At 41.9% G+C, this 26,562-nt stretch overlaps 1 protein-coding gene across 4 annotated transcripts; it reads left to right on the top strand.

Moving 5' to 3' along the window:
* Positions 1-2,700: 2,700 nt before the first annotated feature.
* Gm15448 (predicted gene 15448) lies at positions 2,701-11,798 on the top strand. 4 transcript variants are annotated; one of them, XR_391123.4, is made up of 11 exons: positions 2,701-2,853; positions 3,008-3,043; positions 3,225-3,509; positions 3,660-3,965; positions 5,130-5,414; positions 5,539-5,847; positions 6,075-6,377; positions 6,635-6,937; positions 7,170-7,220; positions 11,263-11,345; positions 11,457-11,545. XR_391123.4 is itself a non-coding variant. In XM_003084682.6 (10 exons), exons 1-10 carry the CDS (start codon positions 2,820-2,822, stop codon positions 11,591-11,593), a joined length of 2,049 nt encoding a protein of 682 aa, XP_003084730.1. In that variant the 5' UTR covers positions 2,701-2,819; the 3' UTR covers positions 11,594-11,798. The 4 variants fall into 4 exon arrangements, 3 of the variants coding, with proteins under 3 accessions (XP_003084730.1, XP_017167899.1, XP_017167900.1); XM_003084682.6 differs by lacking the exon at positions 11,263-11,345 and having other exon boundaries at positions 11,457-11,798; XM_017312410.2 differs by lacking the exons at positions 7,170-7,220; positions 11,263-11,345 and having other exon boundaries at positions 11,457-11,798.
* Positions 11,799-26,562: the final 14,764 nt, after the last annotated feature.

Here is a 26,562-nt window from a genome sequence, read left to right as displayed (position 1 = left end):
AGAAGAAGAAGAAGAAGAAGAAGAAGAAGAAGAAGAAGAAGAAGAAGAAGAAGGGGAAGAAGGAGAAGAAGAAGCAGCAGCAGCAGCTCACATCAAGAAAAACCTCAGCCAGAAAGAGAAAAAAAATACACAAGTTTATCAAATGAAAGGGGGAAATAAGAACTCTCATAGGATTGAATAGCATATTTCCAAAAACCAGAAGTTCATGGGAAGAAACAAAAATACATTCAGGTTAGTAAGAAGGGTAAGCTGGTGGACAGGGTAAGAAAAAGGGAAGATGTGGGGATAAAGACTCAATCAACACACAGTATACACAGGAATGGAATTCATATAGACTTAAAATTATAAACACAGGAGTCAGTAAGGTGGCTCACATCTCTCATCCCTGCACTTTTGAACCATAGGGAGGAGAGCTCTATGAAGGCCAGTTTAGACTGGTCTACATAACCAGATCCAAGTCAACCAGGAAGACATAGCCAGGGACTGTCTCCATACAACCACAAAGATAACTAAACCCATCAGCATAGGAAAAAGAAAATAGAGAAAAAATTAAAACACCAAAAAATTGAAACCTACAGAGGAAATTTGGCTTGTAGCTCACAGGTAGAGTATGTGCTTAGAACATTGGGGGCTGTTCCACCAATCCCTAATGAAAAATAAACAGGAAAAATGCAATTTTCCTGAGCTCTTTCTTTTGAACTGTGCCACCGTGCAGATACAAACATGTCAATATTTGGTGAGGCACTGCAGAGCTAGTCAGTCATTTTTGAGGTTGAATTCAGAGATTCCACTAAGGAAGTCAAGACTGAGACCCAGGACCAAGAAGTCATGTCATCAAAACTCTAGCAGCTGCCGGTACTTCCTACCAGCAGATGGAGAAAGATAAAACCCTGGATGACTACAACATCCAAAAAGATCAACGCTGCAGTTGGTGCTGGGCCTGTGTGGTGGCATTCTCCACCAACCACAAAGCTAGCTTCTCAAGTTTACAACTGCAACACAATGATACAGTGGTGCTCACAAATACTGCCCATGCCTGCACCACTGTGTGTGGAACTTCAACAAGAACCATGGCAACCATCTTACCAAAAGCAATCTACAGATTCAATGCAGTCCCATCAAAATTCCCACTAGATTCTTCATAGAATTAGAAAGGGCAATTCTCAAATTCATTTGGAATAACAAAAAAAAAAAAAAAAAAAAAAACCCAGGATAGTGAAAACGACTCTTAACAATAAAAGAATTTCTTTGGAAATCACCATCCCTGACCTTAATCTATACTATAGAGCAATAGTGATAAAAAGTGCATGGAATTGGTACAGATACAGATAGGTACATCAATGAGGTAAAATTGAAGACCCAGAAGTGAACCCACACAGCTATGGTTACTTGATCTTTGACAAGGGAGCTAAAACCATCCAGGGGAAAAAAGACAGCATTTTCAACAAATGGTTCTAGTTCAACTCCCAGTCTGCATGTAGAAGAATGCAGATCGATCCATCTTTATCTCCTTGTACAAAGCTCAAGTCCAAGTGGATCAAGGACCTCCACCTAAAACCAGATATACTGAATCTAATATAAGAAAATGTGTGGAAGAGCCTCAAACTCATAGGCTGGCATGACCACCCAGTTCTCCCAGAGTCTAGACCACCAACTAAGGAGTGTACCTGGAGGAATCCATGACTCCAGATACACATGTAGCAGAGAATGGACTCTCTCACAGCAATGGGAGGGAAGACTGCTTTGATGCCCCAGAGTGGGGGGATGTTTGAGCAGTGGGCGAGAGTGTGGAGGGGTCATGGGCAGTCTCATACAGGCAAAAAGAATGGGTTACCATATGTAGGATGGGGGGTTGGTGAAGGGAACACCAGGAAGTGGGATATCATTTGAGATGTAAACAAATGGAATGATTAATAAACCAAAAAAAAGAATTATGGTCATATTCGGACACCTACAACCTGTATCCCCAGAAACTCAAATAAACCTGCACCTGTGTGGACCAGTAACCCCATGACAAGATAATTTGTTAACTAAGCAAAAGGACTTAGGAAAACGATGATGGTAAGTGATGAGACACTGATATGGCTCAGAACATAAGTGTCTGCTGCCAAAATAAGACCTGACTCTGTTGACAGGATCCACACTGGACAAGGAAAACTGATTGCTGAAGTTGTATTCTGACCTCCATACATGTGCTTTGACACACATGCATGTGTATATACAAACAAACATAGAGACACACAAACAAACACTAAAAAATGAATAGAAATATGTACCCTAAAATTGGAAGGGAAAACACAAACATAAAAAACAAAAACCAATTGTAATGCCCAGTGGTAATGCATCGCTTGAGACTAAGAAGAAAAAGCTGTCATCAATCACACTCCAGGCAGATATACAGGAAGATCCTTCTCAGAAACATCAAAACTGTTGAAAAGAAAGAAATAGTTCCCATAAAACAAAGAGGAACAAAGAAAACCACACGTAAATTTGTACTGTTGTGTGAAATGTTCACACATGTTTGCTACAATATGGCCATGACAGTAATGTGCACAGGTGAGGCAGACACTGGTGGGATGAGGAAACGCCATCTGTGTAAGAACTAATGGCAGAGGGTCTACTGCCTGGCCTAGTCACACCATTGAGGAAGTCAGAGCATGGTGCTGAGGAGGGCAGTTCCTCTTTCTGTGGGGTTGCTGATATATGACCATGTCATGGGGACTGCCCTGCCTCCAGTGCCACACCCTGTACACAATCCCTTCAGAAAGGCTCTGTAGCTCTGCCCTTGAGCACAGTTGCAGCCACTGAGGGGAGATGCCATGTCCTGCACCTTCACAGCCCGGCTCTGTCTTGGTGAGATGTGAAGAGGGGGAGGGGATACTGAGGTCTGGAAATGATCATGGCCTGTAGACCAGCACGCACCCAAAAGGAAACCCCAGGGTCTCAGATGTTTCTGCAGACTTGCCCACCCTTAGGGACAAATCTCTTACAAAGAACTCTCTTCCAGGACTCACTCTGAGCCTCTGGATCCCAGTGCTGACAGGTGAGTGTGTCTGCAGCTGAACTGAAATGCTCTTTTCTTCAGATCCAGGAGCCATGCCTGGGCTGTGATGGTGGAAAACACCTCCTGTGTGTCAGTCCTGTGGGTGGCGGGAAGGTCATGGGGTTAAGGACTGCAATCTGAGTGTGTTTGTCCTGAGTCCTAGTTGCTCTGTTACTTGCAGGGTCCCTCCCTAAGCCTATCCTCAGAGTACAGCCAGACTCTGTGGTCTCCAGGTGGACTAAGGTGACCTTCTTGTGTGAAGAGACAATTGGAGCCAATGAGTACCGCCTCTATAAAGATGGAAAGCTATATAAAACCGTAACAAAGAACAAACAGAAGCCAGCAAACAAGGCTGAATTCTCATTCTCAAATGTAGACCTGAGTAATGCAGGTCAATATGAATGTTCCTACAGCACCCAGTATAAATCATCAGGCTACAGTGACCTCCTGGAGCTGGTGGTGACAGGTGAGAGACACACAGGATCCTAGGCCTCAGGTTATAAATGTCCAGACTTGGCTCTGTTAACAGGAATGCCCACCCTCACTGTGGGAACCTCAGAGCCAAGGAGAATAATGAGGCCTGCGGACATTTAACTGACTCCTCCTTCTCTCCTAGAAGACTACTGGACACCCAGCCTTTCAGCCCAGGCCAGCCCAGTGGTAACTTCAGGAGGGTATGTCACCCTCCAGTGTGAGTCCTCGCAGAGCTATCACAGGTTCATTTTGACTGTAGAAGGACCACAGAATCTCATATGGAGACAAGACTCACAGTATAACTACTCTACAAGGAAGTACCACGCCCTGTTCTCTGTGGGCCCTGTGACCCCCAACCAGAGATGGATATGCAGATGTTACAGTTATGACAGGAACAGACCATATGTGTGGTCACCTCCAAGTGAATCCGTGGAGCTCCTGGTCTCAGGTGAGGAGCCTCAGCCTTCCATAGAATGATATTGAAATCATACAGGTTTCAGAGACCACTTGATGTGCGGTGTATGTGGGGATCCAGGGCTCTTTTGAACGTTGACACAGAGCACAGGAAACAGTGATTCCAAGACTCACAGTGACAGCCAAGCCCAGAGTGCCCATTAGGGAGATGATGCTTTATGAGGGCTTCGGTTACTCTGGATCAGCTTTAGCACCATCCACCAGAGCTCAGAGATTGTGGAATAACAGAGAGAGGAAGGATGATGGTAGCTAGAGAGGTTGAGGACACCCGGAGGACACGCCATGGAGAGCACAGAATCAACTAAGCAGGAATCCTGAGGGCTCACAGAGCCTGCATGGGTGTACCCTAGGACCTCTGCATACATGCTGTGACTGCCAAATGATAACATTTTTTATAGCCGGGCGTGATGGCACACACCTTTATTCCCAGCACTCAAGAGGCAGAGGCTGGTGGATTTCTGAGTTCAAGGCCAGCTTGGTCTACAGAGTGAGTTCCAGCACAGCCAGGGCTAGACAGAGAAACCCAGTCCTGAAAAACACAAAACAAAACAAAACAAAACAAAACAAAACAAAACAAAACAAAACAAAACAAAAATTTTAGTGGTAAGTGGATTATATTTCACTGTGTGGTCCTGATTTATTTACCTGGACCTCATTCTGTAGACCAGGCTGGCCTCCAAGTCAGAAATCCACCAGCCTCTGCCTCCTTTGTACGCAGATTAAATGTGTGTTCCAGAAGCACCTGGCTTGCTTCAGTTTCTTATTGGACTCCTAACAGTGGGAGTGGGGATGTCTCTGACACTTTTGCCTACACATGGGATCTTTGTGTTCCTAGTGGCTTGCCTTGTCCAATCCTCATGTGAGGGTGTGGGACTAGTGTTCTTGCATCTTTTTATGCCATGTTCAGCCGATATCACTAAAAAGCCTTCTCTTCTCTGAAACAGAGGAGCAGTGAATCTGGGAGAGAAGGGAGGTGGGGAGGACTGTGTCATATCAGGAAAGAGGGAAGAATGGGAAGTTGTCTTCTGGTGAATTGTATGGGAGAAGGATGAAAACGACAAAGGCAACATCTTCTGGTGGGACATTCTCTGTGCCACTTTCCAACACACCCATGTGCTTCACTCTGACTTCTATGTAGGTAATCTCCAAAAACCAACCATCAAGGCTGAACCAAGCTCTGTGATCACCTCCGAAAGAGCAATGACCATCTGGTGTCAGGGGAACCTGGATGCAGAAGTATATTTTCTGCATAATGAGAAAAGCCAAAAAACAGAAAGCACACAGACCCTACAGCAGCCTGGGAACAAGGGCAAGTTCTTCATCCCTTCTGTGACACAACAACATGCAGGGCAATATCGCTGTTATTGTTACAGCTCAGCTGGTTGGTCAGAGCCCAGTGACACCCTGGAGCTGGTGGTGACAGGTGAGGAGACAGTCAGATTTTCAACCCCAGGCTCTGCTCTCAGGACTATTCCTTCCCACAGAGTATCCCAAGAGAACACTGGGATGGTGTGAGACATGTAAGAGACGACCTCCTTCTCTTTTAGGAATCTATGAACACTATGAACTCAGACTGTCAGCACTGCCCAGCACTGTGGTGACAGCAGGAGGAAACATGACACTCCACTGTGCCTCACACAGTCACTATGATAAATTCATTCTCATGAAGGAAGATAAGAAATTCACCAACTCACTGGACACAGTTTATATATCTTCTAGTAGACAGTACCAAGCCCTGTTTATTATAGGACCCACAACCCCAACCCACACAGGGACATTCAGATGTTACGGTTACTACAAGAATGCACCACAGCTGTGGTCAGTACCTAGTGATCTCCAACAAATACTCATCTCAGGTAAGTCCCCACTATCATTCTCCAAACATTTTCTGAGGCCCTAAGCCCTTTGCCACAGGCCTGCCCCTCTGCTGAGTTGCAGGTAGAGAAGGACAAAATGGAGAGCCTGTGTTCTCGAACACAGCCCTGATTGGGGAGAAGAGGGGACATGCATAGGGGCAGGAGGGGAGGGCAAATGTGTTTGGTAAGAACCAAACCTCAGTCTCTAGCTGTCACCTTCCCTCTAGGGCTGTCCAAGAAGCCCTCTCTGCTGACTCACCAAGGCCATATCCTGGACCCTGGAATGACCCTCACCCTGCAGTGTTTCTCTGACATCAACTATGACAGATTTGCTCTGCACAAGGTGGGGGGAGCTGACATCATGCAGCACTCTAGCCAGCAGACTGACACTGGCTTCTCTATGGCCAACTTCACACTGGGCTATGTGAGTAGCTCCACTGGAGGCCAATACAGATGCTATGGTGCACACAACCTTTCCTCTGAGTGGTCAGCCTCTAGTGACCCCGTGGACGTCCTGATCCTGATCCCAGGTGAGTAGCTTAACAGACTCTGTCAGGAACCTAGTCTCTGCTCAGGCTCTCATGGGGGATAAGGGGGGAGAGGGCTGGGGAGCTTATGGCTAGGATGGATACGGGAATCCTAAGCAGGAGTGGACACTAGATGAGGAGAACAGGAGTTGAGCTCAGTCAGAGAAAAGAGACAGAGACCCAGGTTCTCAGGGTGGAGTCATGTGTGATTCGAGCTCAGAACAAGGAAGCTAGCCTCTCATCATGCCTCTTCTCTTTAGGACAGCTCCCTATCACTCCTTCCCTCTTAGTGAAGCCTAACCACACAGTGCACTCAGGAGAGACCGTGAGCCTGCTGTGTTGGTCAATGGACCCTGTGGAGACTTTCATTCTGTCCAAGGAGGGATCAGCCCAGCAACCCCTGCGACTAAAATCGAAGTCCCATGATCAGCAGTCCCAGGCAGAATTCTCCATGAGTGCTGTGACCTCCCATCTCTCAGGCACCTACAGGTGCTATGGAGCTCAAGACTCATCTTTCTACCTCTTGTCATCTGCCAGTTCCCCTGTGGAGCTCACAGTCTCAGGTGAGGTGATCCTGACATGTCAGAGTGACTTACAATTAACACTGTATCAGGGCTCTTACTGGGGTGGGATTAAGGGCACAAATGGAATGGTTGGACATAAGGCACATTCCTGAGCAAATAACTGGATACCAGCAATGACCCTTCATGTAATATTCACTCACTGTGACGAGTTAGGAGGGCATATGTAGGGGAGACAGCAGGAAGAACAGCCTCTTCTTGTTCTGTTTCCTAGGAACCATTGAATCCTCCACCTGGTCTCCCAAAAGGCCCATCCCACCAATTCGTAAGTATCACACACATCTTTGTAGGAAATGTGCTGCAAACACAGGCAGCCTAACAACCAGCTCCTGTTAATGACACTTCTCGTTTCTCAGTCATGTCAGCTTGGGAGTATCAAAGACCAGCAAATTTCCCAAAAGAGAAACCAGAGGCTGGGGCTTAACTGTTGGGCTACAGAAGGTAGCATCCAAAGAGAGGCATTGAGCCTCCACTTGGATGATTAGATAGCTGGGTAAGATTGTGAGCAAAGAACCAGAAAGTCACCTCCCCATAATATCCCTAAGAAACAAACATTTCCCCTGCATAGAATCTGTCCCGGGATTACTAACAAAGACTCTGTTGGAATGTAGGCTCAGATGGGTAAAGCTGCTTATAGCCTGATAAAGCTGCAGCTGGAGATCCTACTTGGACAGTCCCTTCAATTGCTGGGCTGCTCTTTCTCTGAGTATGAATGGGAGAAGCCTGGTTCACGTGTTGTTTTAGTTAGGGTTTCTATTCCTGCACAAACATCATGACCAAGAAGCAAGTTGGGGAGGTAAGGGTTTATTCAGCTTACACTTCCATACTTCTATTCATCACCAAAGGAAGTCAGGACTGGAACGCATGCATGTCAGAAAGCAGGAGCTTATGCAGAAGCCATGGAGGGATGTTCCTTACTGCCTTGCTTCCCCTGGCTTGCTCAGCCTGCTCTCTTATAGAACCAAGACTACCACCAGCCCAGAGATGGCACCACCCATGAGGGGCCTTTCCCCCTTGATCACTAATTGAGAAAATGGTTACAGTTGTATCTCATGGGGGCATTTCCTCAACTAAAGCTCCTTTCTCTGTGATAACTCCAGCTGTGTCAAGTTGACACAAAACTAGCCAGTACAATTGACACCTTGTCAACTTGACACACAAACACATCACAAGTAAGCCTCAACCCTTACATTTGTATTCATCCCCAAGGTCTAAACAACTTTAAATGTCCCACAATCTTTACATATTCTTAAAATTTCAATATCTTTAAAATATCCATCTCTTTTAAAATCCAAAGTCTTTTTACAATTAAAAGTCTCTTAACTGTGGGCTCCACTAAGTAGTTTCCTCCTTCAAGAGGGAAAGTATCAGGGCACAGTCACAATCAAAAGTAAAAATCAATCTCCAACTGTCCAATGTCTGGGATCCAACTCACGATCTTCTGAGCTCCTCCAAGGGCTTGGGTCACTTCTCCAGCCATGCCCTTTGTAGCACACGTGGCGTCCTCTAGGCTCCAGAGGCCTGTACTCCACTGCTGCTGCTCTTGGTGGTCATCTCATGGTACTGGCATCTCCAAAACTCTGCATGACCCCTTCAGTCCTGGGCCGTCAATTGCAACTGAAGCTGCACTTCACCAATGGCCTTCTATGGCCTCTCACAGTGTCGAGCCTCAGCTGCTCTGCATAACCCCTTCATGCCTTCAAAACCAGTACCACCTGGGTGACTCTTACACATTACCAAGTCCAGCCACAGCACAAGGTACAGCCTTGGCTATCTCTGGAACACAGCCTCTGTGCTTTCAGAAAACACTTCCCAGAAGATGTCACCTCAATGATGCTGGTCTCTTCTTAATCACTACTAATTTCTTAACTCCAACTAACCAGCATCAATAGTCCCAGTAATGCAAAGTTTTCGCTTTAGTAGTTCAGGTATCTTGTTAATAACAGCTGATTCTTCAGCCCCAGCTAACCAGAACCACAGAATCTTCCCAACCAAAGTAACAATGGCCCTGAAAAGAGTCGTTAATTTTCCCTCTGAAATTTCACAAGCCAGGACTCCATCTTCTGCACTGTTTTCAACATTATGTTCCAAGCTCCTACACAACATCTGACAGAGCTCTTAACACTGAATGGATCTTCTAGCCCAAAGTTCCAAAGTCCTTCCACAGTCCTCCCCAAAACATGGCTAGGTTGTCACAGGAATACCCCACTCCTGGTACTAATTTGTCTTAGTTAGGGTTTCTATTCCTGCACAAACATCATGACCAAGAAGCAACTTGGGGAGGAAAGGGTTTATTCAGCTTACACTTCCATACTGCTGTTCATCACCAAAGGAAGTCAGGACTGGACCTCAAGCAGGTCAGAAAGCAGGAGCTGATGCAGAACCATGGAGGGATGTTCTTTACTGGCTTGCTTCCCCTGGCTTGCTCAGCCTGCTCTCTTATAGTACCAAGACAACCAGCTGAGAGATAGCATCAAGCACAAGGGGCCTTTCCCCCTTGATCACTAATTGAGAAATGCCTTACAGTTGTATCTCATGGAGGCATTTCCTCAACTAAAGCTCCTTTCTCTTTGATAACTCCAGCTGTGTCAAGTTGACACACAAAACTAGCCAGTACACGTGTCTATGAATTTTTGGTAATGGTCGAAGCTGTTACCTCTCCTGAAAAAGGAGGTCCCCATAACCTAATTCTGCAGTTGGTCTAGACCACAGTCTACTGATGCATGGCAAGAGTGGGTCAAATAGCCATGGTGGGGGACTCAGGCTCCTTCAGTCTAGCTCATGGGGCATAATTCTAAGATCCTCTATGAGTCTGTGACATCCACCCTTAGGAGCATCTTCAGGTGCTATACATACCTATCTTCCAATGTGTTGTCATACAGCACTGACTCTGCAGTTCATGGTCAAAGGAAAGAAAATCTAAATCTTTCTGAGATAAAGGGGTGTCTCAGTATTTTCCATTTACAATAAATATTAGCTAGCATAGGGTTTAAAGCTGCAGAGTGTCAGTCAGATGGGTATTCACCCTCATGAGGGTGGGAGGCAACCTGAATCATTCTAGGGATGCTCCCTGCTAATGGAATCCAAAGATTTCATGTAGTTAGAAAAACCACCATGGGGAGGCCACAGACAGATATAGGATCCTATGCAGGGACTGGTTCCCATTGCCAACTTCTTCTCCTCACTCTCAAATAAACAATATTCACAGGATCCCTGTCAGACCCTCGCTCTCAGTGTAGCCATGGCCTATGGTGCCTCTGGGAGAGGTGTAATAATTACAAACACTGTTTAAACATGATGAAAACAGACTCAAATCCATACCTAATCCATGTCAGACAGAATTCTCTAAGATATCTAGAACATAGCAATATTCCCATTAAGGAAAACAAAATCCAAATGTTACAATTGATACCTATTGCCTTGTGAAGTCTGTAACCCTTTACCTTGTGAGTGAAATATAGAAGATGTGACTGTACCATTCATACTTCACTGAGCAGTGACAGCTACGAATGTCTTAATCTACGCCTTGGTACACCTGTCTGAAAAAGAGAAGGTTTGGAGATGGGACCTCCAGGAACTCTTTAACCTTGACCCTGGTATCTTCTAAAGTGATGGAGAACCTTCACCACTCTCTTCTCACAGTGGAATGCATACATTGTTGCAAAAACTTTTGCTTGTAAAGCCAAGAAAAGTGAGAGTCATATCAGTCAGTCTTAGGATCTATGCTTAACATGCACTAGTCCTGGTATTGAGGGACTCTTAGGGAAAATCCCAGTGGATTAACATCCACTCTCTTTTTTTTTCTTTTTTTTTTTACAGACACACACACACAGAGAGAGAGAGAGAGAGACAGGGAGACAGAGAGAGAGAGAGAGAGAGACAGAGACAGAGACAGAGAGACAGAGACAGAGACAGAGAGACAGAGACAGAGAGATCAGAAGTAAGGTCTGATCAAGGGAGAAATGGAAGTGTCTGAATGTGACAAGGGAACCAACACTCACTAAAAAAACACACTGAAAATCTGATTCTGTACAACCTCTGATGGGCTCATGAGAATCACCATAGTCAGAATTTTCTGGTCTCACTAGTATGCAATTGCTTTTCTATTAGCACAATGTTTGAAGAATTTAGTAAGAATAAGAGAGGGGAACCAGCTGTATAACAAGAAACATTCATCCCAGAACTCTATAAGCTTATATGGTGAAAATGATGGGCATCTACAATAAATGATAGAGTGGAACTCAGAAGAAACACTACGGCCACTTAAGTACAGATACATCCTACTCCTCTTCTTCTACTATTCTCAGGACCAGCTGAGAACATCTGTTCATGCTAGAACATGCCCAAAACCTAGGCAGACGAATAAAGAGAATTCCATGTCATAGTACAGGTAAGAGTAGAACCTTGTCATCTCCGGGGACAACAAGGGCCCTTGTTGGATGCTTAGTTAGGAAACTTTGACCATCCCTAACTTCTGTAACTTCTGTATCTAATACCACAGCCACAGAGAACCAGGATCACACAACAGAGAATCTGATCAGGATGGGGATGGCAGTCGTGGTCCTCATAGTCCTTTCGATTCTAGCCACTGAGGCTTGGCGAAGCCATAGACAGACCCACCCTGCAGCTGGGAACTAATCTAAAGAGAAAAGAATGCATCTTTCAATGTTCTACACTCTGGGAAATAAATCTGATGACCCAAAGTTTTCTGTCAAAAGAAAAAAATACTGTTGTGGTATTGAGGAACTGTTGTGATAGAATGTCTAGGAAGCAAAAGTTTGGAATTCAGAGGGAAGTGGAAGTGTCATAATGAGGTGCTTCCTCAATAAATGAATTACTGTCCCTCCACATGCTGGGAGCCTTTGTTTCCTGAACCAACCCTGTTCTGAACCCATAAAGTGAGGGAATAGGCTGTCCCACCTGCCTGGAATATCTTTCACCTGTGGATTGTAATTTTCTGTATTTCTTTATGGGATTTATTCATTCATATTTAAAGGCCTCTGTCATCTTCATGAATTGTATTTAAGGACAGTTCCTTGTATGTGTGTGAGTGTGCATATACGGGAGGGTTGGGTGTGTGTGTTAGCCTACTGCCATTGGGTGTTCCTTCAGGCAACTTGGTGGGCAGGGGCTTGGGAGACAAAGGCTTAGTTGATGTTCCTTGTGGCAGCAGAACTCCTGGAAAGCATGCAGTCCTTGGGGTAGGAAATGGAGTACTCAGTGTAGGTTATTGCTCTTTCCTAAGTATTCAGGGGAGTTGGCAGGACAGGGCTTGGTGAGGAGACACTTTACTGGTATCCTGTAGGATGGCAGCCCTCTGAGTAATCAGGAAGGGTTGTGGCTGCTACTATTTTTTAAAAGAACATGCCAATAAAATGACTCCTGGGTCAATGTCTTGCTCAGCAACTATCAGAGCAGCTTCTTCCTGCAGGAGATGGGAACTTATGCAGAAATCCAAAACTGAACACTGCAGAGAAAGATCTGAAAATACTGAATCCTGAATGGGTAAACACTTGCAAAAGAACATTTAGTTTTTCTAACAAGTCACACTGGTACACAAAGCACACTGAAGGGCAGGTCTCATGCCCAGCGGTACGTGGCCAACACAAAATGAACTCGCTGGTATTTTCCAGGTCTGTGCTTATAATTCTTGTCTGTTACTTATATATTATGATGACCTGTCATGTACTTTTAGAAGGTCTCAGGGAATTTATAATGTAGATGTATAAAAAAATCATAGTACTACACACCTCACAAATATACAGTTCTATTGACCAATGACTCCTGTATAATTAGCAAAAAGATTTTCATTGTTTTCTTCTTCCATTTTTCCATTCTGTGTGACTACTTACATTATTGTGCCTAATGTCATTTCACTGTGAATTTCATTTTTTAATTTTTTGTGATTTAAATGCATTTATACATCAAACGTATTAGTAATGAGTACTTTGAGAATCATATAATACATAAAAATTTGTTCAACGTCTATATTCATATCCTTTCATACCCTAAATTATCATTAATAAATATTTAATGCTATCCATAACTGAGGATTCTGCATCTAATGTTGAATCCTAAATTGATACAAAACATACAAACTCTTCTTTGGGAGTTAAGCATATAAAAAAAAAAAGCACAAAATATTAAAAATGAATCATCAAGAAACATATTCAAAGGCCCTGATATGATACCACCTGACATAGTGAGAGAGTACTTAAAATGCATTATATTTCTATATACAATATCTAACAATCAGTTTACTTAAAAAAGGTTATCAGGGTTTCTAGGAGATAAATTATTTTTTCAAGTAAGTAGATTTTAAAATTTTCAAAATGGCAAAAACTCTTTGAAGTTAAACATTAGTGAAATGTTAATTGTAAGCACTGAGAAAAAGTATGAACGACATTTCCATGATGTTGGTAGAACATGATTTTAATATTTCCAACTGTTAATATTCAACAAACAGAATAATTCTTATGATGTACTTTGTTGTTATGTCTCCCTTTTCATTTCTGATTTTATAAGTTTGGATATCGTCTCTGTGCCCTCTGGTTTGTCTGGTGTGATGGTTTGTATATTCTTGGACTAGGGAGTGGCACCATCTGGAGGTGTGGCCTTGTTGGAATAGGTGTGACCTGGTGGGAGTAGGTGTGTCACTGTGGATGTGGGCATAAGATCCTCACCTTAGTTGCCTCGAATTCAGTCTTCCACTAGCCGCCTTTGGATGAAGATGTAGAACTCTCAGCTCTGCCTGGGCCACGACAGCCTGGATGCTGCCATGCTCCCACCTTGATGATAATGGACTGAACCTCTGTACCTGTAAGCCAGCTCCAATTAAATGTTGTTTTTTATGAGACTAGCCTTGGTCATAGTGTCTGCTCACAGCAGTAAACCCCTAATACATCTGGCTAAGGGTTAATCAATCTTGTTGATTTTTCTCAAAGAACCAGCTCTTGGTTTTGTTGATTCTGTGTATACTTCTCTTTATTTATATTTGGTTCATGTCAGCCCTGAGTTTGATTATTTCTGCGGTCTACTCCTCTTTGCTGTATTTGCTTCTCTTTGTTCAAGAGCTTTCATGTGTGCTGTCAAACTGCTCATGTAAGCTTTCTCCAGTTTCTTTTTGGAGGCACACTTAGAGCTATGAGTTTTCCTCTTACCACTGCTTTCATTGTGTCCCATAAGCTTTGGTATGATGTGTTTTCACTTACATTAAATTCTAAAGAGCCTGTAATTTCTTTTCTTTATTTTCCTTGTTCAGCATCCATGTGTATGTGTGCTCTCTGTTGTTCTTGTTGGAATTTAAGACCAGGCTTAGTCTGAGATGATCTGATAGGGTTCATGAGATTATGTCAATGTTCTTGTATCTGTTGAGGCTTGTTTTGTGGCCAGTTATATGGTCATTTGTGGAGAAGGTACCTTGAAGAAGAAGGTATATTCTTTTTCTTTGGATTAAATGTTCTATAAATATCTCTTAAATCCACTTGGTTCATAACTTCTGTTAGTTTCACTGCGTCTCTGTTTAGTTTCTGTTTCCATGATCTGTCCATTGAGTGGAGTGTGGAAGACTCCCACTATTATTGTGTGGGGTGTGCTGTGTGCTTTCAGGTTTAGTAAAGTTTCTTTTATAAATGTGGGTGCCCTTGCAATTGGGGCATAGATGTTCAGAATTGAGAGTTCATCTTGGTAGATTAATACTTTAACCAGTATGAAAATTCATTCCTTATCTTTTTTTGATAACTGTTGGTTGAAAGTTGATTTTATTCGATATCAGAATGGCTACTTCAGCTTGTTTTGGGGGACCGTATTCTTGGAAAATTGTTTCCCAACCTTTTACTCTGATGTGGTGTGTGCCTTTGCATACTGTCCTGTACGCATCAAAATGCTGTGTCCTGTTTACATATCCAGTCTGTTAGTCTATGTCTCTTTATTGGGGAACTGAATCCACTGATGATAAGAGATATTAAAGAAAAGTGATTGTTACTTCCTGTTGTTTTTGTTGTTAGATATGGAATTATGTTTGTGTGGCTATCTTCTTTGGGGTTTGCTGAAAGAATATTTTCTTGCTTTTTCTAGGGTGCAGTTTCCCTCTTTCTATTGCTGTTTTCAATCTATTATCCTTTGTAGGACTGGATTTATGAATGATATTGTGTAAATTTGGTTTTGTCATGGAATATCTTGGTGTCTCCCTCTATGGGAATTGAGAGTTTTGCTGGGTATAGTAGCCTGGGCTGGCATTTGTGCTCTCTTAGGGTTTATATGACATCTGTCCAGGATCTATCTTCTATCTTTAGTAGTCTCTGGTGAGAAATCTGGTGTAATCATGATGTCTGCATTTATATGTTACTTGACCTTTTTCCCTTACAGCTTTTAATATTCTTTCGTTGTTTAGTGCATTTGCTGTTTTGATTATTATGTGATGGGAGGAATTTCTTTCCTGGTCCAGTCTATTTGGAGTTCTGTAGGCTTCTTGTATGTTCAAGGGCATCTCTTTCTTTATGTTAGGGAAATTTTCTTCTATAGTTTTGTTGAAGATATTTATTTGCCCTTTAAGTTGGGAATCTTCACTCTCTTCTATACCTATTATCCTTAGGTTTCGTCTCCTCATTGTGTCCTGGATTTCCTGAATGTTTTGGATTAAGAACTTTTTGCACTTTTCATTTTATTTGATGGTTATGTCAATGATTTCTATGGTATCTTCTGCACCTAATATACTCTCTTCTATCTCTTGTACTCTCTGGTGATGCTAGAATCTATGACTCCTGATCTCTTTCCTGGTTTTCTAACTCCAGGCTTGTCTCCCTTTGTGTATTCTTTGTTGTTTCTAGTGACATTTTTAGGTCTAGGATGGTTTTGTTCATTTCCTTCACCTGTTTGGTTGTGTTTTGCAATAATTTTTTATGGGACTTTGGGTTTCCTCTTTACCTGTGTTCTCCTATATTTCTTTAATGAAGTTACTTATGTCCTTCTTAACATCCTCTATCACCTTCATGGGAAGTGATGTTAGATCAGAATCTTGCTTTCTGGTAGGATGATATATCCAGGACTTGCTATGGTGGGAGAATTGGATTCTGATGATGACTATTAACCTTGGTTTCTGTTGTTTATGTTTTTACAATTGTCTCACATCTGACTATTTCTAGTGCTATCTGCCCTCACTATATCTAACTAGAGCCTGTCCTTCCGATGAACCTGGGACAATGTGGGAAAATGAACAAGACACAATGCCCTAAGGGTTTTATATCCACCAACAAGTGTGATATCTCTGCCAGCTCTCTACAGCTGACACATCAGCACTATAGATGATGAGGGTCAGTGATGAGAGACCATGTATGCCTCAAATTCATCTGAGGCAAGTTCCTCACATGGTGATCATCTAACCAGGAGAGGGCAGCATCTCTTCCTGCCTATGGGGAGGATGGTGTGACTGACCTCACAGCACTCACTGTAAGTCTTACCAGTACAATGCTATAACCCATCACTTACTATCAGGTCAAGAAAAACAGCTGGCCAGAAAAGAGACAACACAGTCATGTGACACACAGGGCATGACAGTTCCCAAGGTTCATGAAATAGAGACTGGGTCAGAAATGGCACTTTACAATAGGATATAATGCAAAACTTGGGGTATGCCTCCACTGTGAGAGCTTTATAGTAAATATATTAATCATTAATTCTTGGAAGACAAACAGAGGCATAAAATGTTGTTAACATTGTCCATCACATACTGTAGAGAACTTTTAGTTGTTGTTGTTTTGGGAATGTGCTGAATATACCCTGGGCTAATTCAAACTTACTGCATAATGACCTCTACTACTAAGTCCATGTGTTGGGGGATGAAATCATACAGATGAGCAACCACATCACATCCATGAAGAGCTGGATATAAAACCCATGCATCTGAGGAAACCAAGAAAGTACTTTAACAACTTATCTCTTTTCTCATTTGATAGAGGGCATGTAGAGTCAGCCACATAATAAGCAAGCATGTACATTTTCCAGGCTCAGTAACAAAAGGGGAAAATACAAAGTACCCTCTATCTCATCACACTATGTGATAAACAGGACACGTGTTACTCCTGGGCCCATGCTTCAAAGTGATGCAGAGTTAGAAGATTTACCTCAGAGAACACAGTCTTAGCACAGAATCATTACAAACGTGGAGGCTGAGAAATCCTAAGACCTAGAGATGACGGATGACTACAGGAAGGCTCTTCTCTGAGCATGCTGAGAGCTTGCAGAGATGAGCTCACAGAGTGTGATAGTGTCTAAAGCCCCATAAAAGCCCAATACAGACTAAACCCACCATGGGGGTGGAAAATGAGAAATCCTACCCTTAGGTGGTGAGCTATTGGAACCTGAGAGCTCCTGCAAAGAGAGAGTCAGTTTTCACTAAGGGTGTGGCCAGTTATATAAGGACAGCACAAACTGGACTGAATGGAAGAAGGGAAGAGCAAATACTTAAGAGTAAAGGAAGGGCAATGGGAAAGAGAGAAAGTTAAATCAAATAACATGGCTTAATATTTTAAACAATTGATTACTAAAATGAGGAAGAAAGAGAGAGCTGGTATTCCAGCAAAGATTGATAGCAGATACAAACTTAAATTTCAGTGAGATTTGGAGTAATGCACTTGATACACCAGAAAAAAAAATGGCTATCTGAGGACCAAAACAACAACAAAAAACAAAACAAAACAAAACAAAAATCAAGCAATTGGCAAAAGATACTGTCATGAAGATTGACTCAGAAATAGAGAAGCAGCCCAATGGTTAAGGCACTGCTTGCTCTTGCAGAGGGCCTGAGTTCAAGCCCAAACACGTGTATTGTGATTCACAATAAGTTGAGACCCAGGGAATCCAGTGATCTCTTCTGAACACAACATATACAAGGCAAGCACATGTTACACACACACACATATGAAAGAAAATACTCATACCTGTAAATTAAATAGATCTAAAATGAAATATTTAAAACATAAACACCCACACAAAACATGCCAGTCAGACATTCAGGAAGAGACACATAACAAGATGATTCAGACCACTCTAACCACTTTGACATTAAACAGAATATCTAGCCAGAATATCAATAAGGCATCAGCAAACACCACAAGCACAACTTCACACCAAGTGCTCCATTATGAAAAAAGCCTCCAAGACACAAAGATCCCACAACAATCTCCAGGACAGGCCACTACAGGTCACTGGACAGATCTCTGGAAAAGAAATAAGCTCAGCTGGGCAGTAGTAGCAGACACCTTTAATCCCAGCACTTGAGAGGCAGAGGCAGGTAGATTTCTGAGTTCAAGGCCACCCTGATCTACAAAGTGTGTTCCAGGACAGCCAGGGCTATACAGAGAAACCCTGTCTCCCAAAACTCTCCAAGAAATTCCTCCCGAAACATAATAATCAGAACAACAAATGCACTAAATAAAGATAAAATATTAAAAGCAGTAAGGGAAAAAGGTCAAGTAACATATAAAGGCAAGCCTATCAGAATTACACCAGAAATTTCACCAGAGACTATGAAAGCCAGAAGAGCCTGGACAGATGTTATACAGACACTAAGAGAACACAAATCCCAGCCCAGGGTACTATACCCAGCCAAACTCTCAATTACCATAGATGGAGAAACCAAAGTATTCCACGACAAAACCAAATTCACACATTATCTCTCCACAAATCCAGCCCTTCAAAGGATAATAACAGAAAAAAAACCAATACAAGAACGGGGACAATGCCCTAGAAAAAACAAGAAGGTAATCCCTCAACAAACCTAAAAGAAGACAGCCACAAGAACAGAATGCCAACTTTAACAACAAAAATAACAGGAAGCAACAATTACTTTTCCTTAATATCTCTTAACATCAATGGTCTCAACTCCCCAATAAAAAGACATAGACTAACAAACTGGCTACACAAACAAGACCCAACATTTTGCTGCTAACAGGAAACACATCTCAGAGAAAAAGATAGACACTACCTCAGAATGAAAGGCTGGAAAACAATTTTCCAAGCAAATGGTATGAAGAAACAAGCTGGAGTAGCCATCCTAATATCTGATAAGATTGACTTCCAACCCAAAGTCATCAAAAAAGACAAGGAGGGGCACTACATTCTCATCAAAGGTAAAATCCTCCAAGAGGAACTATCAATTCTGAATATATATGCTCCAAATACAAGGGCAGCCACATTTATTAAAGAAACTTTAGTAAATCTCAAAGCACACATGGCACCTCACACAATAATAGTGGGAGACTTCAACACACCACTTTCACCAATGGACAGATCATGGAAACAGAAACTAAACAGGGACACAGTGAAACTAACAGAAGTTATGAAACAAATGGATCTGACAGATATCTACAGAACATTTTATCCTAAAACAAAAGGATATACCTTCTTCTCAGCACCTCATGGTACCTTCTCCAAAATTGACCACATTATAGGTCACAAAACAGGCCTCAACAGATACAAAATATTGAAATTGTCCCATGCACTAAGGCTGATCTTCAATAACAAAATAAATAATAGAAAGCCAACAGTCACGTGGAAAATGAACAACACTCTTCTCAATGATACCTTGGTCAAGGAAGGAATAAAGAAAGAAATTAAGGACTTCTTAGAGTTCAATGAAAATGAAGCCACTTCATACCCAAACTTATGGAACACAATGAAAGCATTTCTAAGAGGAAAACTCATAGCTCTGAGTGCCTCCAAAAAGAAACTAGAGAGAGCATGCATTAGCAGCTTGACAACACACCTAAGAGCTCTAGAACAAAAGGAAGCAAATTCACCCAAGAGGAGTAGACTCCAGGAAATAATCAAACTCAGGGGTGAAATCAACCAAGTAGAAACAAGAAGAACTATTCAGAGAATCAACCAATCGAGGAGCTGGTTCTTTGAGAAAATCAACAAGATAGACAAACCCTTAGCCAGACTCACTAGAGGGCACAGGGATAGCATTCTAATTAACAAAATCAGAAATGAAGCAGGAGACACAACAACAGATCCCGAAGAAATCCAAAACACCATCAGATCCTTCTACAAAAGACTATACTCAACAAAACTGGAGAACCTGGATGAAATGGAGAAGTTTCTAGACAGATACCAGCTACCAAAGTTGAATCAAGATCAGGTTAATGATCTAAACGGCCCGATATCCCCCAAAGAAATAGAAGCAGTCATTAATAGTCTCCTAACCAAAAAAGCCCAGGACCAGATGAGTTTAGTGCAGAGTTCTATCAGACCTTCAAAGAAGATATAATCCCAGTTCTTCACAATCTATTCCACAAAATAAAAACAAAAGGTACTCTACCCAACTCATTCTATGAAGCCACAATTACTCTGATACCTAAACCACAAAAAGAACCAACAAAGATAGAGAACTTCAGACCAATATCCCTTATGAATATTGATGCAAAAAACCTGAATAAAGTTCTTGCTAACCGAAACCAAGACCACATCAAAACAAACATCCATCCTGACCAAGTAGGTTTCATCCCAGGGATGCAGGGATGGTTCAATATACGGAAATCCATCAACGTAATCCAGTATATAAACAAACTCAAGGACAAAAACCACATGATCATCTCGTTAGATGCTGAGAAAGCATTTGAAAAAATCCAACACCCATTCATGATAAAAGCCTTGGAAAGATCAGGAATTCAAGGCCCATACCTAAACATGATAAAAGCAATCTACAGCAAACCAGTAGCCAGCATCAAAGTAAATGGTGAGAAGCTTGAAGCTTTCCCACTAAAATCAGGGACTAGACAAGGCTGTCCACTCTCTCCCTACCTATTCAACATTGTACTTGAAGTCCTAGCCAGAGCAATTAGACAACAAAAGGAGATCAAGGGGACACAAATTGAAAAGGAAGAAGTCAAATTATCACTTTTTGCAGATGATAGGATAGTATATATAAGTGACCCTAAAAATTCCACCATAGAACTCCTAAGCCTGATAAACAGCTTCAGTGAAGTAGCTGGATATAAAATTAACTCAAACAAGTCAATGGCCTTTCTCTACACAAAGGACAAACAGGCTGAGAAAGAAATTAGGGAAACAACACCCTTCTCAATAGCCACAAATAATATAAAATACCTAGGCGTGACTCTAACTAAGGAAGTGAAAGATCTGTATGACAAGAACTTCAAGTCTCTGAAGAAAGAAATTAAAGAAGATCTCAGAAGATGGAAAGATCTCCCATGCTCATGGATTGGCAGGATCAATATAGTAAAAATGGCTATCTTGCCAAAAGCAATCTACAGATTCAATGCAATCCCCATCAAAATTCCAACTCAATTCTTCAACGAATTAGAAAGGGCAATCGGATCAAAAATTCAGGTGACAGCAGATGCTGGCGTGGATGTGGAGAAAGAGGAACACTCCTCCATTGTTGGTGGGATTGCAGGCTTGTACAACCACTCTGGAAATCAGTCTGGCGGTTCCTCAGAAAATTGGACATAGTACTACCGGAGGATCCAGCAATACCTCTCCTGGACATATATCCAGAAGATGCCCCAACTGGTAAGAAGGACACATGCTCCACTATGTTCATAGCAGCCTTATTTATAATAGCCAGAAGCTGGAAAGAACCCAGATGCCCCTCAACAGAGGAATGGATACAGAAAATGTGGTACATCTACACAATGGAGTACTACTCAGCTATTAAAAAGAATGAATTTATGAAATTCCTAGCCAAATGGATGGACCTGGAGGGCATCATCCTGAGTGAGGTAACACATTCACAAAGGAACTCACACAATATGTACTCACTGATAAGTGGATATTAGCCCAAAACCTAGGATACCCAAGATATAAGATACAATTTCCTAAACACATGAAACTCAAGAAAAATGAAGACTGAAGTGTGGACACTATGCCCCTCCTTAGAAGTGGGAACAAAACACCCTTGGAAGGAGTTACAGAGACAAAGTTTGGAGCTGAGATGAAAGGATGGACCATGTAGAGACTGCCTTATCCAGGGATCCACCCCATAATCAGCATCCAAACGCTGACACCATTGCATACCCTAGCAAGATTTTATCGAAAGGACCCAGATGTAGCTATCTCTTGTGAGACTATGCCGGGGCCTAGCAAACACAGAAGTGGATGCTCACAGTCAGCTAATGGATGGATAACAGGGCTCCCAATGGAGGAGCTAGAGAAAGAACCCAAGGAGCTAAAGGGATCTGCAACCCTATAGGTGGAACAATATTATGAACTAACCAGTACCCCGGAGCTCTTGACTCTAGCTGCATATGTATCAAAAGATGGCCTAGTCAGCCATCACTGGAAAGAGAGGCCCATTGGACACGCAAACTTTGTATGCCCCAGTACAGGGGAACGCCAGGGCCAAAAAGGGGGAGTGGGTGGGTAGGGGAGTGGGGGTAGTCGGGTATGGGGGACTTTTGGTATAGCATTGGAAATGTAAATGAGCTAAATACCTAATAAAATATGGAAAAAAAAAAAAGAAAGGGCAATCGGCAGAAAAAAAAAAAAACCTAGGATAACAAAAACTCTTCTCAAGGATAAAAGAACCTCTGGTGGAATCACCATGCCCGACCTAAAGATGTACTATAGAGCAATTGTGATAAAAACTGCATGGTATAGCGACAGACATGGTATAGCGACAGACAAGTAGACCAATGGAACAGAATTGAAGACCCAGAGATGAACCCACACACCTATGGTCACTTGATCTTTGACAAGGGAGCTAAAACCATCCAGTGGAAAAAAGACAGCATTTTCAACAAATGGTGCTGGCACAACTGGCTGTTATCATGTAGAAGATTTCGAATTGATACAGTACTATCTCCTTGTACTAAGGTCAAATCTAAGTGGATTAAAGATCTCCACATAAAACCAGAGACACTGAAAATTATAGAGGAGAAAGTAGGGAAAAGCCTCGAAGATATGGGTACAGGGGAAAAATTCCTGAATAGAATACCAATGCCTTGTGCTGTAAGGTCAAGATTCGATAAATGGGATATCATAAAATTGCAAAGCTTCTACAAAGCAAAAGACACCGTCAATAAGACAAAAAGGCCACCAACAGATTGGGAAAGGATCTTTACCTATCCCAAATCGGATAGGGAACTAATATCCAATATGTATAAAGAACTCAAGAAGGTGGACTCCAGAAAATCAAATAACCCCATTAGAAAATGGAGTTCAGCGCTGAAAAAAGAATTCTCATCTGAGAAATACCGAATGGCAGAGAAGGACCTGAAAAAATGTTCAACATCCTTAATCATCAAGGAAATGCAAATCAAAACAACACTGATTCCACTTACTCCAGTCAGAATGGCTAAGATCAAAAACACAGGTGACAGCAGATGCTGGCGAGGATGTGGAGAAAGGGGAACACTCCTCCATTGTTGGTGGGATTGCAAGCTTGTACAAACACTCTGGATATCAGTCTGGCGGTTCCTCAGAAAATTGGACATAGCACTACGGGAGGATCCCGCAATACCTCTCCTGGGCACATATCCAAAAGATGTCCCAACCAGTAAGAAGAACACATGCTCCACTATGTTCATAGCAGCCTTGTTTATAATAGCCAGAAGCTGGAAAGAACCCAGATGCCCCTCAACAGAGGAATGGATACAGAAAATGTGGTACATTTACACAATGGAATACTACTCAGCTATTAAAAAAATGAATTTATGAAATTCCTAAGCAAATGGATGGACCTGGAGGGTATCATCCTGAGTGAGGTAACCCAATCACAAAGGAACTCGCACAATATGTACTCACTGATAAGTGGATATTAGCCCAGAAACTTAGGATACCCAAGATATAAGATACAACTTGCCAAACGCATGAAATTCAAGAATGAAGACCAAAGTGTGGACACTTTACCCTTTCTTAGAAATGGGAACAAAACACCCATGGAAGGGGTTACAGAGATAAAATTTGGAGCTGTGATGAAAGGATGGACCATCTAGTGATTGCCATATGCAGGGATCCATCCCATAATCAGCTTCCAAATGCTGACACCATTGCATACACTAACAAGATTTTGCTGAAAGGACCCAGATATAGCTGTCTCTTGTGAGACTATGCCAGGGCCCAAGACAATTCCTTGGCCAAAAAAAACATCATTGTAAAGTCATTTTTCTCATCCTCCCAGCCGATCGTTGGCCCACGTACGCCCAACTAGCTGCTGTGGGGCGGAGTCTTAAGACACACAGCTTCTCCTGTTCCAGCACAAATAATCTAGTTGTGTGCTGTAAATGTTGTTTTAAAATACAAACAATCAAGCCTTAATTTGTATATTAATAGTCAATGTCATATCTCTGAGCTCACAATTGCTTAAATTGTTGATCCCTCAGATCCTATTAATTCTCAAATTAACAATTGCTTTTGCATATTTCTAGTTAATAAAGAAATAAATTATGCACATGTGACTCTTAATAACTTTTCAAGCTTTCTAGTTACTACCGCTCCTTAAGAAAAATGATTTAAAGTGCAATTAGTCACTGCCCCTTTACAGCCAAGTATTTAAAATATTTTGTCAACAAGTTATTAATTCAAAAGGTTAGATATTGTGAAATTTTAAAACTTTAACTTCTTAAAAGACAAAAAAGAGAAAAATTGTATCCCCGTACATACTATTTAGTGCATTCCCATGCACACTATTTAAATCTTACCTTTATTTTCAAAATTTGAAATTTAAATGTCAAAGAATTTAATAAATGCTTTATAGTATCTTAAAAGGATCTACTTATTGGCTTATAGATTGATCCTAAAACAGCTACCTCATTAAGAAAGGAAAAAAACAGGTTCTCTCCACAGAACGCTGCAGAAGCATATTAATTCATGTGACGAGCTGGCAGGTAAGTTGACTCAGTGTCCTGATTGAAATGACTAAAAAACTAAATTAAATTCATGTTTTAGATCCATCCTTGCTTGCCATTTTTCCAGTTTAGACTAGCTTCTAGCCTTTTAACATTATGGCAATAGTTCATCAGAGACTGTATATTCTGACTTAGTAAAATTAGTCATTTAATAGAGTCATAATGATTTTTCTCTTTTCTTTAGTGTGACCAGTCATTCTAACTCAATCTTAGACTGGTCTAATATTCAGTCCAATGTTAGAGATTCCTATATTCTTAATTACCTAGCAAAGTTAATTCAGAGCACATCCCCCACTTCCAGAGAGTCTCTGTCCTTTTTACTATTCTAAAACCAGCCCAGAGACTGAGCTTGTGCCTTGCTAATTTGCAACTGAATAAAGTACCTAGACTTCCCCAAAAGAAGATATGCTTTCCTACTTTCTCATTGTCTAGATCTTTTGTTTTTCAAGCAGGTTAATCAACATTCTCCAGCCAGACGTGCATCCCCCGCCCCCAAGAGCACACAGGTGGCAACTGCTATCTTCATTCCAAGGACATTCCAGCACATGGCTTTCAGTCTAAGTTAAAATTTAGGTTTACCAAGAGGGCTAAAAATGTAGAAATTTCAAATATTAATAGAGATTGGTTTTTATTTTGATAGACGGGCGTAGTCCCTTAGCTGGCCTCTGGCTTTTCACCCTTACTGTTACTGCAAGGTGTCCTTAGTTCCTCAGGCTATAGGAATGATGAGGAGGATGACTTCCAGCTCCTATTTTAGCCACAAATCGTGGTGTTACTAATGACATAATTCTTGCCTAGGCCTTGTTAAATCTGAGGTTGACAATTCTCCTTTAAGAGCTGCACGGTACTCAAAACTGTGCATACTGGTTCGTGATCATACGAATACAGTATGGGTATCGCTTGGTGCAAAAAACTACTGCAGGGTAAAGTCCAGCTTGACCATTTCTGAGTTTCATGTGAGATATACCCAGTTTAACGGAGGTTGGCATCTATTGACAGCTAAAAACCAAAAATATCTAAGGCTTTGCCTCCCCTCCCCCAAAGATACCAAGGAGCCACAGGTGTGAGTCGTGATAGCACCCACGGGAGGAATCGAGTCAATGTCCACCCAAGCCAAGGTTAAAAGCCCACTCAACTATAGATGAGGAAATCATTTGATCACCTCAGTTAAGCGTGGCCTTTTTAAACTTAATTAATAGGGGGAGAGAGGTTGGAGACCGTACTGTTGGAAGGGCAAGCCCTTCACTGCCTCCCACCCTAAAAAAGCCAATTGGCCTTGTACTACAGAGCTAGTCGTTACCCCCTTCTTCCTGCTTGCCGCCTGTCATCCAAAATGTGGAGGAATATCAACTCAGTGTTATTCTTAATATAGTGTATTTCAAAATTGTTCAGTCAAGCTTAGCCAGGGTTCCAACACCCTACTTAAAATTCAACTAGGAAGTTACCTACTCAGCACTAATTAGCATTATAAAGTCAGAGCCTACAGCTTAGGGCTTTTCTGTTAGTTGTTGACTAGGATAAAAAGGACAGTCTTATCCAGATACGGTTTACCATAAGAAAAGTTAGGGAATCCCAGGGAGACAAGTTTTTTCTTTAACCCTAAGAATTCAGGAAGAACTATTGAGCATAGATTAATTTTTTGCCTCAGGCCAGCCTTTTCTTTTCTTTTTTTTTTATTTTTATTAACAACAGGGAAGAGATGTAGTCTCCCCTCCCCCAGCCTGAAACCTGCTTGCTCAG

The sequence above is a fragment of the Mus musculus genome, chromosome 7, assembly GCF_000001635.26.
Source record: "Mus musculus strain C57BL/6J chromosome 7, GRCm38.p6 C57BL/6J".
NCBI classification, from domain to species: domain Eukaryota; kingdom Metazoa; phylum Chordata; class Mammalia; order Rodentia; family Muridae; genus Mus; species Mus musculus.
Note: the sequence above shows the minus strand (reverse complement) of the source record. Positions and strands in the feature narration are given on the sequence as shown.